The 18,331-nt window shown below is 48.5% G+C and overlaps 1 protein-coding gene across 1 annotated transcript in view; it reads left to right on the top strand.

The window, feature by feature from the left end:
- Nucleotides 1–18,331, top strand: part of AIFM3 (apoptosis inducing factor, mitochondria associated 3) — a 186,289-nt gene that overhangs the window by 125,192 nt on the left and 42,766 nt on the right. The window contains exons 11-13 of the mRNA XM_025216616.1: nucleotides 7,418–7,533; nucleotides 8,031–8,102; nucleotides 16,793–16,856. Of these exons, the coding sequence (XP_025072401.1) occupies nucleotides 7,418–7,533; nucleotides 8,031–8,102; nucleotides 16,793–16,856 (252 nt within the window). The remainder of the gene's footprint in view (nucleotides 1–7,417; nucleotides 7,534–8,030; nucleotides 8,103–16,792; nucleotides 16,857–18,331) is intronic.

The following is an 18,331-nucleotide window of genomic DNA, read 5'->3' on the forward strand; positions in this document are numbered from 1 at the left end:
TTGACCACAAGATGAACATGAGCCTGCAGTGCAATGCTGCAGCTAGTAAAGCGACCAAAACGCTGGCTTGCATCCATAGATGCTTCTCAAGCAAATCCCGGGATGTCATTCTCCCCTTGTATTCGGCCTTAGTGAGGCCGCAGCTGGAGTACTGTGTCCAGTTTTGGGCTCCACAATTCAAAAAGGATGTGGAGAAGCTTGAGGGAGTCGAGGTCAGGGAAGCAGACCCTACGATGACAGGCTGAGAGCCCTGGGGCTCTTTAGCCTGTGAAAAAGCGCAGGCTCGGGTGATCTGATGGCCACCTACAAGTTTATCAGGGGTGACCACCAGCATCTGGGGGAACGTTTGTTCACCAGAGCGCCCCAAGGGATGACGACTAGGTCGAATGGTCATAAACTACTACAAGACCGTTTCAGGCTGGACATAAGGAAGAATTTCTTTACTGTCCGAGCCCCCAAGGTCTGGAACAGCCTGCCACCGGAGGTGGTTCAAGCGCCTACATTGAACACCTTCAAGAGCAAACTGGATGCTTATCTTGCTGGGATCCTATGACCCCAGCTGACTTCCTGCCCTTTGGGCAGGGGGCTGGACTTGATGATCTTCCGAGGTCCCTTCCAGCCCTAATGTCTATGAAATCTATGAAATCCTGCTAGCCACCCTGCTTGCCCACCACACTGACCACCAGCTGGCCCATGGCTATCTGGGCCCTCCCAGCTCCCCCACACCCAGCAACCACCTGCCTGCCTGCTGCATGCTGTCTTAGGGCCACCACCACACAGCCACCACCTCAACTCCATCTGCCTGACTGGACCTCAGCAGGGATTCTGACAGTAGGCTCCAAGATGCTACCACCAAGGCTTCTATCACCCTCGTGGGCCTTCAGCCCTGCTGCCTCTGGGTCCACCAGACCAGCCAGGATGCATGGCTGCATGTCATCCATCACATCTGTGATGATGAGCGGTGCCTGGAGGCATAGGTGGTATAGGCCAGCCAGGGAGTTGGGCCACCACGAGAAGTGCTGGCTGGTGCCTCCCTTGAAATTGGCGCCAGCTGGGGCATGGGAACGCCAAGAGAAGTGGTTCCAGGGTCAGCAATCGGCCCTTGGGAGACCGTCGTTTCCCCCCCCCCAGTTCGCTAATCAGCCACTGGGGGACCCTCGGACTCAGGAGGCACCAGTCTCCCATGGATGGAGGCATTCTGCATGACCTGAGCCACCTTCCTGGACCTCCTGGGCCAGCTCTGGCCACACCTGGCACAGCAGGACACTGGCCCCTCCCGATGGACACCCAGCTGCCTCTCACCCTGCTGAAACTGGCCACACCTGCCAGCCTCTGGTACATCAGCCACCTGTTCGGAGTAGGCAAGGCCACTGCTGGGGAGGCCACCCTGGAGGTGTGTAGTGCCCATGCTCCACGTGCATGACCCACTGGCAGTGGTGGTGGGGTTCCATGCCCTGGGATTCCCCCAGTGCATCAGGGCCCTGGACAGGACCCACACTCCCATCACCTGCCCACCCCATAGAGATTGCCCCTATTACAGCAGAGGGGCTTTCACCCCCTGGTGCTCCAAGCTATCATGGACCACCATGGCACCTTTCATACATGCAAGCGCTGGCTGGGCAGGCAGCACCTGCAACACCCTCATTTTCTGAAACTCCACCCTGCTAGCCCTGGTGCAAAGTGGCTGATTCACGCCAGGGGTGCTGGACCTGAAGCTGGGTACTGTGGTGGTCCCACCCTGCCTCATTCAGGACCCCACCTATCTGCTCATGAAGCCCTACACTGGCCAGCTGGACCCCTACCAGGTCCATTTTAACTGCTGACTGGGGCAGGCCCACACCCTGGTGATGTGCGTCTTTGACCACCTCAAGGGCTGCTAGTGCACCCCTCGAGTTCACTAAGAACAACCTCCCACAGGTCATAATTGCATCCTGTGTGCTGCATAACATCTGTGAGGCCCAGGGTGAACTCTTCCATGAGGTCTTGGCAGAGGAGGTGCGGTGGGCAAAGGATACCTGACAGGATACAAGATGATCAAGGTGGAGGAGATCACCCACTTATAATTAGCAAAGATCTTGTGAGGAAACATCTAGATAGGCTGGATATCTACAAGTCAACAGGACCGGATGAGCTACACCCAAGAGTGCTGAAGGAACTGGCTGATGTCACTGCACAATCAATGGCAAAGCTATTTGAGAACTTGTGGCACTCAGGAGAGGTCACAGAAGAGTGGAAGAGGGCCAATGTGGTGCCTATCTCCAAGAATGGTAGGAAAGAGGACCCAGGGAAATATAAGCCAATCAATCTGACCTCAATCCATGGAAAAATCCTGGAAAAACTTATCAAAGAATCCATCAGTGATGGGCTAACAGAAGGCAGTATTCTAAAAGACAGCCAACATGGCTTTGTTGCAGGCAAGTCATGCCTGATCAACCTCATCTCCTTCTACGATCAGGTAACTTGTCACCTGGATAAGGGAGATGAGGTTGATGCCATATACTTGGATTTTAAAAGGGCCTTTGACTTGGTCTCCCACAATGTCCTCACGGTAAAATTGGCAAATTACAGCCTCAACAACTTAACACTCCAGTGGCTAGGAAACAGGCTCCGAAGTCGTACCCAGAGAGTGTTTGTAGATGGAACTGAGTCGACATGACATAAGGTGACCACTGGTGTCCCTCAGGGTTCAGTACTTGGACCAGTTGGCAAAGTTTGTGAATGACACCAAGATATGGGGGGGTGTGGTCACACTGGAAGACAGGCTGGGAATACAGGCTGACCTGCACAGGCTTGTAAGGTGGGTGAATCAAAACCTGATTATCTTTAACAGGGACAAATGTAAAGTGCTCCATCTGGGGATAAATAATCTGCAACACACTTGCAGACTTGGCAGTGCTACACTAGCTAGTACTACAACTGAAAGAGACCTGGGGTCATGATCAATCACAGAATGAATATGAGCTACCAATGCAATGCTATAGCCAGCAGAGCGAACAGTACACTGGCATGCATCAACCGATGCATCTCAAGCAAGACTGAGGATGTCATCCTCCTGCTCTCCTCAGCATTGGTGAGGCCTCAGGTGGAGTACTGTGTCCAGTTCTGGGCGCTGAACTTCAAAAATGATGTGGAGCAGCTTAAAAGAGTCCAAAGGAAGGCCATGTGTATGATTAGAGGTCTGGAGGACAGGCCATATGAGGGGAGATTGAAGGACATGGGACTGTTCAGCCTGGAAAAGAGAAGACTTAGGGGGAACTTAGTGGCAGCCTATAGGTATGTAAGAGACAAACATCAGGGGCTGGGAGAGCATCTGTTCACCAGGGCGCCCCAGGGGAATACTAGGAATAATGAACATAAACTGCTGGAGGATCGCTTCAGATTGGACATAAGGAAAAAATTCTTTATGATTCATGTGTCCAGAGTCTAGAAAAAACTCCTGCCAGACATGGTATAGTCACCTATCCTGGAAATCATAGAATCATAGAGTCATAGAAGTAGGGTCGGAAGGGACCTTGTAGATCTTCAAGTCTGACCCCCTGCCTGGGCAGGAGTAAAACTGGGCTCAACTGCCCCCAGCCAGGTAGGCATCGAGCCGCTTCTTAAAGACCCCCAGGGTAGGAGCCAGCACCACTTCCCTTGGAAGTTGGTTCCAGAATCTTCAAAAGACAACTGGACATGCACCTCATTGGGGTCATCTGACCCCATCAGTCTTTTCTTCCTTGCCTAAGAGCAGGGGGGCTGGACCTGATGATCTCATGAGGTCCCTCCCAGCCCCTAACTTCTGTGAATCTATAACTTCTATGAATCTATGCCTGGTAGTGGAATCACCACTTGTGGTGGCAGCAGCACCCCCCTCCCCACAAGGTACCAGGAGAGCCATGCACCCACCAATGGGGCCATGGAACTTGGTGCAGGAGGAGCTAGCCGACCACTTCCTCCAGCACTCCCTACTCTAGCCTGCCTGCACTGCTTCCCATATCTACCCCCTCAACCCTCCTATCCACTCCTAGCACCACACTCACTGCAGACATGTCTTAGAAGAACAAGTTTTTATTTCCCTCACATCAACCAGAGCCCCTCCACCACCCGTCCCACCCACCAACAATAAAAATACCTTCTTCCCCATGAAAACTATGTTCAGTGCCCTTTGTGTGCTGTCCCAGGGTGGGAGGCCATGGGGTGGAGGTGCCTACGGGGCAGAGCCCAGGGACAGATGGCCAGAACGCCAGCCTCTGGCAGTTCCCCCACAGGTGCACTCCACAGTAAGTGCAGCATGTGGGGGGCTCACCCAGGGGTAATTGTGGCTGGTGCTCCCCCAGCGCAGGTGGCTGCCCCTCTGAACAGGCTGTCCAGGAGGAGGGTCCTGTCCAAGGCCCTCCTCTGGCAGAGACAGTGCATCTGCCGGGCCCTGACTGTGGGCAGCAGCGATCCTGAGATCACATCCCAGCTGCCAAGTGTGGCCTCTCCCCTGTGTGTAGCTGCAGGGCCTGTAGAACCATGAGAAAGATGCTGTTTGCGTGGGTTTGTAACATTTCTGAGATGAGATGCTCTGTACCAGGGCTTGTGCGCTGTCTTGCTTCAGATCAGGGATCAGGCGTGCACAGGTGCCCAGGGATTATGGTAAGTCAGTTGGGCAGGCCTGGGCACAAACAGCCACTGACCAAGCCCCCCATCCCCACTCACTCCTCTGGGCCTGGTGGACTGCTGGGTGCTGGCCACAGGCAGCATGTCTCACCTGCACTTTTCCCAGGCAGGACAGGCCAGGCTTCTGGCAGCACCTGCTGCCATGGCTCCAGACCCCACTGCCTTCCCTCTTCTCCTACAGGTCAACCACTCTGCTCTGCTGCCACCCAGCCAATGGCACCCAGGGTTGAGGAGCACAGGGCTCCTGGATGACTGGGACAAGGAGGTGCCTGTGCCTCTGCCTTCCCTACAGGGGGCTTCTCTGGGGAGGCACCCCAGGGCCAGCTCCCTGCCCCACATCCCCACTGTGCCCCAAGTGTGCCTCTGCTGTATTTGTCCTGGGCAGTATGTGAGGAGCTGTTTGCTTGGACCAAGGAGTGCCTGACCCACTATACCCTGCTGCTGCTGATGGCCATGGTGCCCTGGGAAAATCTGCGCATCTGGCATGGTACCCTGAGCTACAATGGTGTGGGGGCAAGCCCAGGCTTCCTCGCTACCTCTGCTGCCACCTGGAGGGCTATGTGTGGCTGTGCTGTACATCCCTGTCCCCTGCTGCTGAGAAGGACATTGCTGCTGGCATCGATGCGCAGGAGAGGTTCCCACCCCGGATCCCTGGGGCTGGCCTCAGGGCAACCCCCTAGTGGCAGGACTAACCTGGGAGTAAATTTGGTCCCAGGTCATGTCTACATATGTGTTACTGAGTAGTAACTAATTGCAAATAAATTTGATACCTGCATTTGTAGGCAAGAGTAATACAGTAACAATATTGTCTGTTTAATGTGGATAGTGTATTTCCTTATGTCAAAAGCTATCTTTAATGATAGAAACAAAGTATTCTTAAGGATTACCCCTTTTATGTAGGAAAAATCATTTATTTAACACTCAAGAAGGATATCCAAGATAGGCTTATTGCTCTGTGTGTCCTGCACCAAGTGTATTAATGTTCCATTTCACACCAGCCACATAACAGCTCCAGTACCCTCAGTGCAAACTCATAAACTATAGGTAGAATGCTATTTCCCTTTGTGTGTCTAAATGGCACTTTTCTAGCTGTCTACTTAGCTATTTTTGGCCCTGGCTTTATGAATGCAGATGACTAAGCATGCATGTCTAAATCAAGCATGCACTCTGAGGCCAGATACCTACATCCCAGAGAAATGATAGCGGGGAGAGTGAGGGGTGGGGAAAGTGGCAGCAACCTTCCTAAGCTTTGCTCCTCCTTGTTCAAAAGAGCTTGAATCTGCCGTTCTCTGACCTCCTAGCACAGTCCTCTTCCCCCTACACTACAGGTCAGGCACTGCCCACTGTTCATTCTGAGGCTTAGTTATGGCTTCTTGCATTCAGGATTCATTGTGTAAAATAAAGAGCAGTACCATTTTGAGGCAAGGATCTGATCTAGAACTCAAAGCCTGTGCTTTTCTAGGGCAGTAGCAATCACAATGAGCCACAAGCTTTCCAACTTGCTTTTTCCTCCTGGTCCCATGCATCTCCCTCTCTTGTCTGCCCAGAAAGCCAGCTTGAAAAGGAGCCTTGGAGAAGAGTCTGGCTGATGCCTAACCTGTGTCATGAGGATTCAAACCCTACACCAAAAAAACTGAGAAACTTGCATTTCATAACTAAACACTTCCTCTAAATTTTCTTTGCCAGTACTGGACAAGTGCTTCCTTTTAACAGCTGGCTTCTATTCCTCCCAGGAGAGCACGCACACACACCAGCAGACTCTCCCTATGCCTGAAGAAGGGTGTTTGTGCCTGAAAACTTGCAGAGAACAATTTTTCCAACTACTTAGTTGGTCTAATAAAAGATTTTCACATTTACCCCAAAAATCTTGTCTATCCTTTTAACAAATGCATTCAAAGAAATTGAGACTGGTTCACAAACAAGAAAAGAGCTAAATTAATAATGAATGTTATTTGCAATGCGTAATTCATTGAGTTATATTTTGGATTTTTAATACAGCTCCAACCACAGAATATGTCTCTCTCCTAGCTCTCTTACTCTAAATGTTATAGCTTTAAATTATAATTTGCTAAATGGGAAGGAGTTTTTTGAGGTGGTATCTTTTATTGGACCAGCTGTATGGTTGGACTAAAGTTAGAGAAGCTTTCAAATGCAACATTGTTCATCAATTTGCTAAATACAGTTTTCCATATTAATTTATTCTTCAAGGCCTTTTATATGGCTTTCACCTCTGAGGAATTTCAGATATAGCACAGAAGGACCAGGTGGCTTGGTTTTAGTCCATCCTGCTAATGCTTTTACTATCTCAAGATAGTAATTCTAGTTTCCATTGCAAGGAATCATGTTGTGAGGCCCGTTGAACCTGTCTGACATCTCTTCCCATGGTACAAAATCTGTATTATTAGTAAAATAGTAGTGTTACTGCAGTAGAACTTAGCAACTTATGGGGGATGGGTGGATGATCACTAGTGCAAGCCTTGGAAGTGACAACCACAGAATCAGCAGGTCAGGTAACACAAGGGAACTCATTCCTGCCCCAGCCCAAGTATGGGACTTTTCTAAGAAGACAGGGAAGCCCAGGACTTCTGACGGCAGGCTTAGCTGCCTCTACACAAATGCCAGGAGCATGGGGAACAAACAGGGGGAAATGGCCCTTCTGCTAAGCAAAAATGAATATGATCTCATAGGGATAATGGAGACCTAGTGGGACTCCATCTACGACTAGACCACCAGTATTGATGGCTATAATTTGTACCCTGTTTCTGTTTTCTAGGGATGGAGGTAGCAGCCTATCTCACAGGAAAGGCTCATTCAGTATCTGTGGTTGAACTGGAAGAGGTACCTTTCATGAAGATTTTTGGGGAGAAAGTTGGTCGAGCAATCATGAAGGTGATTATGATTTTCCAGTCCTTTAGGGGGTAATTTTGGAAACAAGAAATGTGATACCTGCTGAAGAGAGGACAGATGATTCTATGTGCCTGACCCCCCAGCTGTCAGTAGTTAATGTCAGCATTATATTTTGTTTATGCAATGTTTTAATACTTGTGCACAATTTTGAAGTGATGAAGTCCTGCACAGTGGATAACATCAAAAAGAAAGCTTTGACTTTATCATGTTATTAGTAGCCTAAATGCAACAGGCTAATGGATTTCATTAGTAGTCTAAATGCAACAGGCTTATGGATTTTCAGCCCTTATAAGGCAAAGTTAAAATAGAAATGTATCTGGGTAAAAGATACTTGGACTATCTGTTTCTAATGCATATTCAAGCCAAGTCCAAAGCTATATAACAGAAAGGGAAAAGTGAGATTTTAGAGGGTAGCCAGATATTCTATAAGCTGGCAGCAATTCCAACATTGTAAAAGCACTGTCCCTTTTCTCTCACAGATCTTTGAAAACAACAGGGTGAAGTTCTACATGCAGACTGAGGTGTCTGAACTGCGGGAACAGGAGGGCAAGGTACAATGCCTGATGCTTTGGTAGATACTAGTACTGAGGAGTTATGGAAGGACAAAAAAGAAGTGACTGTGCCTGGCCCTGGTTTGAGTATGTGGGAAGCTAGGGAGGGCAAGGGGGCCTCAAAGGAACATGTGGAATCCACCATAACCCCAAAAGGGAAAATACTACTCTAAAGACACCTGTCATGGTCAGACCATTACCTTCTAAAGGCACAGCTTCTCGCACTGGGGGATCTAAAGGCACAGGGCCCAATACTGATACCTCTGATGGACTAGCTAGGCTGGTTTGCCCCCTCGCACTGGGGGATCTAAAGGTACAGGGCCCAATACTGAGACCTCTGATGGACTAGCTAGGCTGGTTTGCCCCCAGTGACTCATGGAACTGATGGAAATCCAGAATTCTCTTGGTATTCTCCCACTGCCCTTGAAAACTACTTTTTTGACAGCCTGGTTGAACTATGAAATAGCCATATTGACCCTGGCCATAGACATAGTGCACCCAGGTGTCCATTCCCACTGTTGTGGTGGCACAGATCTTCCTGGCATACAAGGATGCTAAAGCAGGAGGGTAAGCAGTTAGAGTACAGCTAGCTCTCCACCTATGTCAAAGCTGATTGACTTCAGCTCACAGAGCCATCCGGGGGGGGTGTGAATCAGGGCGACCACCCCAGGCCCCGTGCTTTGGGGGGCCCCACAGACAGTGCTTGCGCGATGCTGACTCCATGCTCTGGCTGATCCCCCCCTGCATAGGCCCTGCACAACCTGATATGCCCCAGGCCCCACACACACCTAGGGTCAGCTCTGCCAGCACAGTTCCTTTTTAAGGGACTATATTGTAACAGGAGTAGCAGTGGGGAAACTATTCTTCTCCATTGCCATTTCACCTACAAAGTGCCATCTGGTAAAACTGTTCTGGGTGATGGATGGCATAATTAACCCAGGTTATCTTCATTCAGAAACTGAATCATCTACAGTTCATTGTGACAAGTTTGTTACCTTCTTTGCAGACAAAATCACCCACATATGCTGTGGCTTAGGGACCACCAGCCTAACTGCGAAGTCAGAGTTTGCAGTTGGAGAAGCTCAGTCTTGTCTAATTTTCATGGATTAATTTCAGTCATTGTTGCCTGCTAATGCAGAGGGTGTGTTTGGGGGTGAGCAGGATGTGGGGACCAGTTGTGAACTGGACCTGTGTCTGTCCTGGCCTGTAAAAGGTAGAGTTGGAGTGATCCTATGGCCATGATGGTCCAGGAAGTATATGAGATACAAGGATTTTTTGGTAATATTCATTAGGTGATATCTGCTAAACCTCAAAAACTTGACTAAGATCTATTCTGAACTCTCCAATTAGTCCAATAAAACATATCACCCCAAATGTCCTTACTTCTGGCTTGTAGAAGCCAGCTGGGGGAGACTGAAGCCATTCAGGTCAGGTTGTAGATGCTTTCCTTCAGAAGGGTAGGGTACCTGATGTATGTTAGTCTACAATTGTTCAGCCCTTGCCTGTTGGGGAGAACAAGGACAACCCAAAGTTCAAAACAGCAGAACAGGCAGCTCTTCTTCAGCAAAAACATTTACTGGGTTAAAGACCATAGAGCAAGAAGATCTTACTCCTTCCAAAGGCTTCAGCAGTCCCTCTGTCCCCAGTCTTTCCCCAGTCTAGCCTGCACAGCCCTGAGCAATCCAAAGTTAACTCAGTTCTCTCTCTGGTATGCCCAGCTCCTGGAATTGCTGCTCACCCATCTCCTTCTTCAGCCCCCTTAGTCAGAAGCTGACATACTCCCCATCCAACCCGCTGTGCCAGTTGTTATGCTTGTCTCCTTGAGCTTCTTGGGAGCTACCCATACAACCTTTTTGATGCTTTACAAAGTTATTCCAATCCTGTAGGTAATGAAACTCCATTTTGCCTATGAAAGAGACATCTCTCACTGTTTCTTTAATCCATTCTCACCACCATATAAGTTAGCCCATGGAAAGCTGAGACATGCAACATTCTTACAACATGAAGACAGTTAGCACAGAAATATTACTATCTTTACTCAATGTCAGATGAGGTTTTTTCTGCCCCCAATCAGCCTAGGAAACAAAGCTCCTCATCTTATATTCACATACAAGAAAACCTCATGTGGAGGGGCACAGGCTTAGTGGCTATACTGGGAAGGGGCCTGCATGCTGTGCGCTCAGCAGATGTCTCACTCTCTTGTTTTATTATCTCATCTTCCACGACTTGCTATAACTGAAAAAGTATATCAAAAGGTGGTACCTGAGTGAAGAGAGTTGGGTGAGATCAGTCTGAGTCTAGACATCTATGGATTTTCTGTGGGGCTCCTCCTCCTCAATGCCCCACCCCTTTCATTTGAGTGTTCTTGTCAGTGCTTGGTACAGACACCTGGCCATGACAGGCATGCATCCTTGTTGCTCAGTGGGGAAAAATCCATGACAGAAAGGGACTGCGTTTGCTGGAGTCAGCACGTCTCGGCTGTGCCTTCCCGACTCCGCTGCAGTTCCAGGGTGTGGCAGTGCACAGGTTGTACATGCCCCTGTGAGATCAGCAGGCTGGTCTGGGGACATCTGACCAGCCAAGAGAGAAACTCCGTCAGGAGAACCCTACTCGGGAGAGCGAATTTAAGGGGGAAGGTGTGTGGCAGGGCACATTGGGTGTGTCTGCCACTTTAAGGGTAGGTCAGCAGGGCAGAGCAAGTGTGGCAGATGAGGCCAGCCCTCATTAAGCAGCTTGCCAGTTAAGAGGTGAGCAGGTGCTGCAAGTTGCGAGGCTCATGTAACTGCCAGGGGAAGAAGCTGACTGAGGTCAGTGAGGGCTGCAGTCTGAGTTTCCTCTGAAGAACCAGGGGAGTTATACTCCCTAGCTAGAGGACTGCAGCCCCAGGAACAACCTGGAGGAAAAGGTAGGAACTATGGGGATGAAGGAGATTCCAGGGGACCTAGCCTGGCAGATGCTGTGAGAATGGGGAAACAGAAGCAGGGTCCCCAGGGACACCCTGTAGCCTAAGAAGCAGGGGGAGATGAGCCAGCTCTGCTAGCCCAGCAGGCTGCCAGATGAGGGGGAACAGCCCCACAGAGCTTGGAGGCTGAGGCACTAATAGAGCAGTGCCAGAGAGAAGGGAGTGCTGGAAGAAGAGTGGGGCCAAAGAGCAGAGGGAGATGTGAGGCCCCAGAGCCAGCGGAAGAGTATAGGCTGAGAGAGATAGAGGGTGAGGGGGCAGGAGGCCAGGAGGGTTTTCTCTACCTCGACTGGCACAGGCTGGGGCTAGGACCTAGGAGGGGTCAAAGGGCAAAGGTGCCATAGCAAGGGGGAGGCCAGGGCTGCAGAGAGCCCTGGCACCCTGACTGGCCGGAGAGTGGAGCCAGGCCCTTAGTGGGCAAAGGTCCCTTGGGTGAGGGACCACTGGCAAAAGGTGGGAGCCAAGGCCACCTGAGCCCGTATGAAGGGAGTGAGGAGGACCACCTGAAGGCAGAGACATAAGCGGCCAGGCAGGAAGCAGAATTAGGGCCAGAGTTGGTAGAAGGACCTTGGTTATGTGAAGAGACACTCCAAAGAAGAACAAGGGTCCTGGGTAAGACCTGAAACTGCACCCTGCTAGGGTAGGATGGTGTGGTGGGGCTGTCAGTGATGGGGCAGCCCCCAGGAAATGCCACACCTGTGTCTCCCTAGTGAAAGGCGAGGATGGGGCACCAGAAAGTCTCAGCCCCTGCTGCTTTGTGGGTGACCCAGTGGAGACCAAAGGCTAGGGGAACACACCCTGACAGAAAAACATCGGGCCTGGGGAGTGAGAGGCTCAGGGTGAAGGGCCAGGGTCCACTGAGTAGGGCCTGAGGTCTGTGTCAGAGTTAGACCCAGTGAGGAGTCATATGGTGTGCAATAGGCCCAGAGAGAAGTCAGTGTGAGTGAGATAGGCCAAGGGCAGCCCAGCAAGGTCCAGATAGGCCAAGGGGGCTGGGGGAGTAGTAGAACTGAATGCCATCTGTGAGGCTTGGGACACAGTGTAAGGCTTAGGACAGGGTGGTACGGAGCTGTATATTTGGCCTAAGGTGCCAGGGCCTTAAAATGGGGAGGCCTTCCCGCTTCACATCTATTTAGTTACATCAAAGCTTGGTGGTTGAGAGCAGTGCAGACCGGCTTAGACAGGGGGTTGGCTGATCACCTTGGGGCCCGGGGCGGGGGGGGCCTGTCACACAGGATCACTGGGGTTTGGCCTGTGTAAAGAAAAACTCAAATGGCTGTGTCCATGCCTGCTTCCAGCCTTCCTTTGGTCTGGCAGGGTATCTCAGCCGCCTTTCCTCAGGCAGCAAAGCTCTTCAGGTCTTGCCCTTTATCTGAATTAAGTTCAAGTAGGCCAGTGCATCCTGGACTGAACCTTTTGAGTAATGTAGGACTAGGGGTATCACAAATCCTAAAAGTAGCCCAAAAGGTACCTGACCTTCTATAGCTGAATGTCAGTCAGGATTCTGTCCAGAGAGCTGCAGTGCTTCTAGTCCTTGGCTCCTGGTCTTCTGTTTCCATGGAGGAACACTGTGCACAGGCTGACCTGAGTCAGTGTTCCCCCTCTCCTGGGGTCAGCATGGCCTTTCATAAGAAGTTCTGGGTTGGTTTGAGCCACCCCTGTCTCTTGCTTGCCCCCATGTGCCCTGCTGGTGCCAGCAGGTGCTGAGAACACCTGTCGCCTCCTGGCCCTAGGGAGTACTTGCCATGCCTGGCGCCTGCCTTCTACTCTGCCTGTAGCCTGTGCCTATGTGGGGCTGGGGTTCTGACTCTCACCCTGGCCTGTGGGTGTCTGCTGCAGCCTGGCTGCCTGTTCAGCAGCATGGCAGAGCATGCCTTTGGTGTCCAGGCCCACCATTTCTCTGCAAGCCCAGCCGGGGATCTGCCACCTTATCCAGCCGATGAAGGTGGAAGGGATGCCCATCCACCTCAGATGAAGAGAAACCAGTATGATACTCTGTTGTAGGCCTTCTCCAGGTCCAGGTTCAGCATGGCAACCCTCTGTTGCTTTCTAACGGGAGCACATCTCTCTGTTGCAACAGGGCCCTGTGGATCTAGCATCATGGCACCGAACAGAAGTGGTCCTCGTGTATGATTGAACCTAGGACGGATTTAAATAGCTTGGCCAAGACTTTGGCCAGCAGCTTCTAATCAAAATTCAGGAAGCTAATAGTCCTCCAGTTATTCAACTCTTCCCTCGGACCCTTCAGCATCCACTCCTCCTCTAGCTGCTGCTGTTCAGCCTCCCCAAGGACTTGGGTGAGACCCTGCAGGCACTGTTGCATGGCCCCTGGTCCTCCAGTCACATGGTGTAGAGCTCTCAGTAGAAGGCAGCTGCTGTTTCCAGCATGCCTTCCTTCAACCGGTGCTCCACTTCTGCTCCACCTCTCAGACACTTCATGGGCTTCTCTTTGCTCTTCTTTAACCTGCTAAAGTAAGCAGACCACTCCTCCTCCTCCACCCAGGGGGCCCTGGCCTGGAAGATCTTTTGCCTGGCCTTCTCCTGGTACCAGGCACCAATCTGGGCCTTCACCTCCTGCATGTCATCCCTCCATAGGTGGTGGAAGGCTGGGGCTTGGGGGCGCTTAGCCCCCCCTAAACTAATTTTGCAGCAGCTGGCGACAGCAACAGTACCATGGCAGAGTTCGATGTGCAGCCAGGCCAGCACCCCACGCACACGCAGCTCTGCAAAGCTGAGGAAGAAGAAGCTAACTGTGCATATGTTGCACCATGCAGAGCACGATGGGAGTTGTAGTTCTCATACTGATGCATGCACTCAGCCCCCCCCAAATAATATTGTCTCCTTCCGTCTATTCCTCCCTCACATCCCAACATGCTGCTGCCTGCCTGTGCAGGGCCTGCATCTTAGAGGTCAGGTGCTCATGTTGCCTTTTTTGAAAGAAGGCTCGCTACTTGCCAGCCTGCTGAAAGAAGCTTTGGTCCTCTGTTTGACAGACTGGCCTACCACTCTGTCTGGTATGGGTACAGATCTTTGACCATCCTCCAGCTTGTGTAGTGCTCTCTGAAACTGCATTAGATCTTTTCATCTTCCAGCAGGCCCCTCTTCCATTTTCCAGCTGTCCTCTCATTTCAGCCTGGATTGTAAGGAGGCAGCAGTCTGAGAAAGAGACAGGTGTGGATCAGGCTTTCTTTGCCTTCTACTCCTTGGAGAGGAAGACAAAGTCTATCTAGGACTTAGTGTTTCCTTCAAGGTCCACCAGGATGAAATTCCCCCCAGGGACCTAGGCTTCCTTTCTGGCACCCGCCAAGCTGTGATCACTGATAGGAACCTACCATACATATAGTTTAGTGCAGCCTAATTGAAGATGTGGTAGTGCCCATTGTGCTTAGTCCCCCTAAGTGCTGTCTCTTTTAAAGTCATGGTGAGCCACTACATTGCATACATTTCAGCTTCCTCTTCGCTACAGCTGAGCTGTACCTTTATTTCCCATTTCCCATTATTTCTGTTTCTTCACCAGCCTTAAATGCCTGGCAAGCATCATGAAACATGGCCCCAAATGGTTCATCTAGAATCCCTTTGTCACCCCTTTTATCAGCCTGTCATATATTATTAGTGTGACCCTGCCTTCATGAGGTGAAGCTAGACCAGGTTGCCCTCTGCCTCATCTGCATATACATTTTTGGAGGATCCCAGGATTTGTGACAAGAACACCCATTTCTAGTCATGAGTATGGGAAGGGGGTCTGATTAGCACACGGATCATTTTGGAGGATATTTGGAGTATACACACATACTGAGCAGTTACTGAGCTGTGGGGTCACCATGGCTTGTAATGCTGTTGACTCTACTGGGGCCCAGCCCAGTTAACTACATGGTAAATCATGAGTCTTTGGGCTTTGGACTAATATCATGCATGGTTTATACTATTTGCAAATTACTATAGGCATATTTATTTCTAAGTCGGTGTTTTCAAATTTGCCCCTCACTTCTATGTGCTCAGGAAAAGAAGGGGGTGACAGAAAGTGAGGGGAAGGGGCTGCAGGGGGATGAAGGTTGTGGGGCTGAGGGGAGGGGGGGCATCTACCTCCCAGATTTATACTCCCTACTGTAGCAGTAGGAGAGGGACAAATTCAAGGCAAACCTCCAGTAATTAGATTCTATATTCTATACCTGGAAAATTATAACAAATTTGTAAATTATCCATATATAAAATCTAATTATTCAGGTTATAATCAGGGTCATCTTGTATTCAAGTAAATACAATATATTAAAAGCCATAGCCTGCCTTATCATTGTCTCCTTGAGATCGTTTCTGGGGGTCCTCCAGGGCTTCATCTAGACTCTAATGAACCCTCCTGTTTATTGTGTATATGAGACCATTGTGTGAAATTATGCAGAGATTTGGACTGAGATACCATCAGTATGATGATAACATCCAGCTCTCTCTTTCCTTCTCTCTCTCTCTCTCTCTATCTTTCATTGAACCTGTGTCCCACAGTCTCAGTCCTTACCCAGTACATGGCTGCAGTTGGGTATTCAATGTGGGTGAATAAACTGAAGCTGAATCCACATAATACTGGGGTAGTAGTGGTTGGCAGACACCCTAACTTGGGATATCAGAAGTGAAGTGAGCTGGGTTCATATGTTTCTAATGGAAATTATTACACAAATTAAATGTAGGGTTCACTACTAATTCCCCATGTAAAGTGCAATGGTAGAGTAATTCAGGTATCTTGCACTGGCTTCAGAGGCATGAGCTGAGGCTGTGCTCTGGAATGGTGCCAAAGGCTTCCCCAGTCAACCCAGCTGTAAGTAAGTACCTGGGTATTGTTGCCGGGGAGACAAAGATGGCAAGATGTGACACTCCCTTGCATGCTGCTGCCTATAAAAATTTATGTGCCTTACCCACTACTCCTGAGGGCAGCTAGGTTTGGAATGGCCTTTCACCCTGACTGGATCCCCATAGTTGTGGCTAAGGGAATATAATTTTTTCTTATGGTCCCATACGTACACTGTCAGAAAAGAATGTATACTGTGGCATCACCAAAGAGCAGGTTCAGTTCAATGCTCAGTCCAAACGTGCTTCAGCCCAGTGGTGCATATTCATTAGATTATGCTCTTAGGAGTCAGGAGGACACCTAAGAGGGATGTAGTTTTTACTGTTATTTGTGTTCTATTATGTCTTCTATATGCTGTTGTATTAAATTCATATACTTCCATTATCATATTCATGGCTGTATTTTTGTAATTGGTCTTTTTTGAGATCTTTCAATTCCAACTCAATCAGGAATTGGGATGGCAATTAGGAGGTAAGATGGCCTGGTGACCACCAGCATAGAGAGTGGCAAGTGTGATTGGGGTCTTCCATTACCACTGTCATTAGAAACTAAAACCCTGTACAGCTAAAGGAATTACATCTGTTTCACATTACATAGCTGAGACCCAGGATTAAAAATGCTGTAAAATGATTTCTTCATTGAAGCAAAATTACAGTTGAGTCATTTGGCACACTTGAGTTAATGCACAGTAGCACTGATAAATGGCTTTTTCATGATGCTGACTGAGCAATACTCACACTTTCTGCCACACAACACTACTGCACAGTAGTCACAGGCTACTGTGCAGTCAGCATCTTGAGTAAATGCAGCCTGAGATTCCAAATTGGTTGAGTGCTTCTTGTTTAGTTTTGTCCTTAAAATAACTGTGATTTTCATTTGTTTCTCCTAAAGCTTAAGGAAGTTGTACTGAAGAGTGGAAAGGTTCTCCGTGCAGATGTCTGTGTTGTTGGCATAGGTAAGTAAACTCTAACTTAAGGACCTAAATAGAACAAGGCATCTGTGTTTATGAACAAATCGGTAGCTTCTACTTCTTCAGACAGAGCTGGTTCAGAAGCTGGGTTGGGACATGAAGGTGCCACAATTGTAGCCCTGAATCCAGTGTTGAAAATAGCACCAAGGGAGCCTTTCCAGCCTATTGCTACTTAATACTTGCTAATGCGAGAGAGAATGGAAAAATAGTAGCTATGTAAAATTCCTTAATTATGACTATTTTGCATAGTGGGATGAATAGAAAACCTTGCTCACATCCCCTTGAAAAAAATTACAAAATGTAAATTAAATTAAACGAAAAAATTGAATGAAAATGTCTTTGGAAAATATTTATTTGAATTTAATCTTTTTCCAATAAAATTGTCATTTGAAATTTGTCATTCCCATCTCGTCTTAAAAAGCCACACTATAATATTTAAGACTTGCTTTTCTTCTTTTCCTCCTTTTATTATATTGTCATTGACTATGGTAGAATATTTTTTTCCTTTTACTTTTATTTATTGTTCTCTTCTTCACTCTATAACAATAGAAGGGATCTTAACCCTTGGAAAAATCAATGATCGGCAGTTACATTTCTCTCTCTGTTGCTTGGTAACAAAGTTGTAGAAATCTGAAAAGGTAAGGAAGGGAGGAAGAAAAGAAGAGGGGGAATTGCCTGCTGCTGTGCTGAAAAACAGAGGAGAGCCCTCCTTGAACATGATTTAGTTCATTTTAAGAATTGCTCAGAGTTTATAATTTTGAAAGGTGGTCAGAAACTAAGATTTTTGAAATATTTATGAAAGATATGAAGTTTAAATGAATTACAAGCTTTGGAAGGACTTCTCCCAGTACAGAAAATCAACACATAGGTGTGGAATCTGGCTCATGGGCCAGTGAGCCCACTCTTGCCTTTTGATTGTCAGATCATAGTCTAGTGAACTTTTAAACCTGGAAAGCATGGAAGCCTGGTAAGAATCATTATGTAAGTCATAGTATCCTTATAAATTAATGGTTCTTGACTTTTTCCATAATTGGATATCTGTTCCATTGTTCTCCTACAAGACCCTTTTCTCATTTAGTAAAATGGGAAGGCCAGGTTGATTACGACTTGCATTGTGTAAAAAAATTATTTTTTTAAGTTCCATGTCCAAGCCAAAAAAATAATAATAGAAGTTTGGTTTGAGGGGCAATTTACATGCTGCAAGCTAAGAATAGCATTGTCTGATTTGCAAATGCAGTTGTGTATGTTGTATTTATTTTAGATAGTTGATCCCTAGATATTTTCATCTCCACTCAAATTCTGAGCATCAGGCATTCTACCAAACCCTCTTAATCCACTGAACTTGCCAACCAGGCTCTCAGACCCCCTACAAAGTATCCTTCCTCTCCAGTGGAGCCCAGCACAAAGGTAATCTTGAGATTCAATAGGAGGTATTGTTAACAGCACAGCCACTTCCTGCT

Source organism: Alligator sinensis, unplaced genomic scaffold (genome assembly GCF_000455745.1).
Source record: "Alligator sinensis unplaced genomic scaffold, ASM45574v1 scaffold295_1, whole genome shotgun sequence".
Classification (NCBI taxonomy): domain Eukaryota; kingdom Metazoa; phylum Chordata; order Crocodylia; family Alligatoridae; genus Alligator; species Alligator sinensis.